The 2,885-nt window shown below is 36.5% G+C and overlaps 1 protein-coding gene across 1 annotated transcript; it reads left to right on the plus strand.

The window, feature by feature from the left end:
• The first annotated feature begins 706 nt into the window (after positions 1-706).
• On the plus strand, positions 707-2,362 carry LOC140953723 (uncharacterized). Its single transcript, XM_073403124.1, has one exon. It carries the CDS (start codon positions 707-709, stop codon positions 2,360-2,362), a length of 1,656 nt encoding a protein of 551 aa, XP_073259225.1.
• The last annotated feature ends 523 nt before the right edge of the window (positions 2,363-2,885 follow it).

The following is a 2,885-nucleotide window of genomic DNA, read 5'->3' on the forward strand; positions in this document are numbered from 1 at the left end:
AAACCAAACATAAGGAGCGAAAGCATTTTTGTATATATTGTCTCCAGTGTTTTAGCGCTGATGAGATACTGGCAAAACACAAGAGCAATTGTATGGTAATAAATGGGGAACAAGCAATAAGAATGCCTAATGAAGGTAGTATGGTCCAATTTCAAAATTATTATAAGCAGATGCCAGTGCCTTTTGTAATTTATGTAGATTTTGAGGCTATTACAGAGAAAGTATCTGGATGCCAGCCGAGTAATGCTAAATCTTATACTAATAAGTATCAAAAGCATACTGGCTGTAGTTATGGTTACAAAGTAGTCTGTTGTTATGATGACAAATATTCCAAACCAGTGAAAATTTATCGAGGGGAGAATTCTATTAGTTACTTTATGTTGGATATGTTCTCAGAAGTAGAATATTGCCAAAAAATGATTGCTACTGAGTTCCAAAAACCACTCCAGATGACGGACGAGGGGGAAGAATTATTCAAGGTTGCCGAGGAATGTCATATTTGTGGAGAGAAATATTTAGATACTGAAGTAAGAGTTAGGGATCATTGCCACATTACTGGCAAGTATAGGGGATCAGCACACCAGATAAATTTAAGGTGCCAGTAATTTTTCATAATCTACGTGGGTATGATTCCCATTTTATAATGTAAGAAATTGGATCAATCGGAAAAAGTAATAATTTGAGCATTAATTGTATCCCCAATAATATGGAAAAGTATATGGCCTTCATGCTTGGTAAACACTTAGTATTTGTAGATAGTTTTCAGTTTATGGCTAGCAGTTTGGAGAGGCTGGCCGCCAATTTACCCACCGATGCATTTAAGTATATCAGTCAGGTGTTCCAAAATGAGAAACTAGCACTAATGAAACAGAAAGGGGTATATCCTTACGACTATATGGACAGTTTTGGGAAATTTAATGATAAACAACTACCCCAAAAAGAGAAATTCTATAGTATATTAACAGATGAGGCTATCTCTGACATGCAATATCAACATGCTCAAAAAGTCTGGAACACTTTTAATATGAGGACAATGGCTGAGTATCATGATCTGTATTTGAAATCTGATATTCTCCTGTTAGCTGATGTGTTTGAGAATTTTCGTAAGACCTGCCATCAGTATTACAAACTAGTTCCTTGCCACTATTTCACATCTCCTGGGCTATCCTGGGACGCTATGTTGAAAATGACTGGTATTAAACTGGAGCTCATGACGGATGTCGATATGTTTCAATTCATAGAAAAGGGATTGCGCGGTGGTATTTCTTATATTGCCAACCGGCATGTAGAAGCTAATAATGAGCATATGAGCGGGTATAATCCACAGAAACCAAGTAAGTATATCATGTATCTAGATGCAAATAACCTTTATGGATGGGCGATGTCTCAATATTTACCAACAGGTGGTTTTAGGTGGATGACTGAAAAACAAATACAAAAAGTTAATCTAACTGCCTGTACAGAAGACAGAAAAAAGGGTATGATTTTAGAAGTCGGTTTGGAATATCCCAAAGAATTACATGAACTGCATAATGATTATCCTTTGGCTGCGGAGAAAATGAAAGTTACCAAAGAAATGCTTTCTCCTTATTGCAAAAATATTCAGGAGCAGTTTGGAATAAGTATTGGCCAGGTTGCTAAGCTAATTCCAACACTATCCAATAAAAAGAATTATGTGTTACATTACAGAAATCTACAACTCTATTTGTCTCTAGGTCTTGAACTGAAGAAAGTCCACAGGGTATTAGAATTTGACCAGTCTCCCTGGCTCGCACAGTATATTAATTTTAACACCCAAAAGAGGATGAATGCTAAGAATGTATTTGAGAAGGACTTTTTCAAACTATTAAATAATTCCGTATTTGGAAAAACAATGGAAAGCATAAGAAAGTGCCTTGACGTGAGATTAGTGACTGATCAAAAGAAGTTATCTAAGCTTGTGAGTAAGCCGACGTTTGTTAACAGTAAGATCTTTAGTGAAGACCTTGTTGCAGTTCACAAGATTAAGGAAACATTGACACTCGACCGGCCAGCTTATGTGGGTATGTGCATTTTAGATCTATCAAAAACTCTCATGTATGACTTTCACTATAATTATGTCAAAAGTATGTACAATAATAAGGCTAAATTATTGTTTACTGATACAGACAGTCTTTGTTATGAGATTGAGACAAGGGATATTTGTAAGGAACTTTGGGAGGACAAACACTTATTTGACAATAGTGATTATCCCAAGGATAGTCCATACTTTAGTGTGGAGAATAAGAAAGTAATTGGAAAGTTTAAAGATGAGGCAGCTGGCATGCCAATCAGAGAATTTGTTGGCCTCAGAAGTAAGATGTATTATTATGTGCAAAGATAATGGTAAAAATGAGAAGACAGCAAAAGGTGTTAAAAAAGATGTGATAAAAAAGAATATCATACATGTCAATTATAAAGATTGCTTATTGAATGGGAAACAAATGTTACACAGTATGCGAACAATCAGGAGTGACCACCACCAGATTGGTAGCTATCAACTGAATAAGATATCGCTCTCATGTTTTGATGACAAGCGATTCATTCTTGAGGACCTTATTCACAGTTATGCATATGGCCACTATCAAATAGGGGCTTTCCCAAGGAAATAAGTCATCGGAGCACAACGCTGCTGGGGGTATAAAGCGGAACAGCTGTTCCGTTTTTTGATTACTGTTAGATAGGCTACACACAACGCTGCTGGGGGGTAAGCGGAACAGCTGCGTCGTGACGTCATCAGGTGATTTAGGCTGTAACTGTGTCATGACGTCACCATCTGTGTCGTGGTATTCTTACAGTTACACTTTATTATTACTTCAAATGAGCCTTATATATAAGTCCAATTCAACATTCTCAAAAATGTGGGA

This window comes from Porites lutea, chromosome 12, assembly GCF_958299795.1.
Source record: "Porites lutea chromosome 12, jaPorLute2.1, whole genome shotgun sequence".
Lineage (NCBI taxonomy): Eukaryota > Metazoa > Cnidaria > Anthozoa > Scleractinia > Poritidae > Porites > Porites lutea.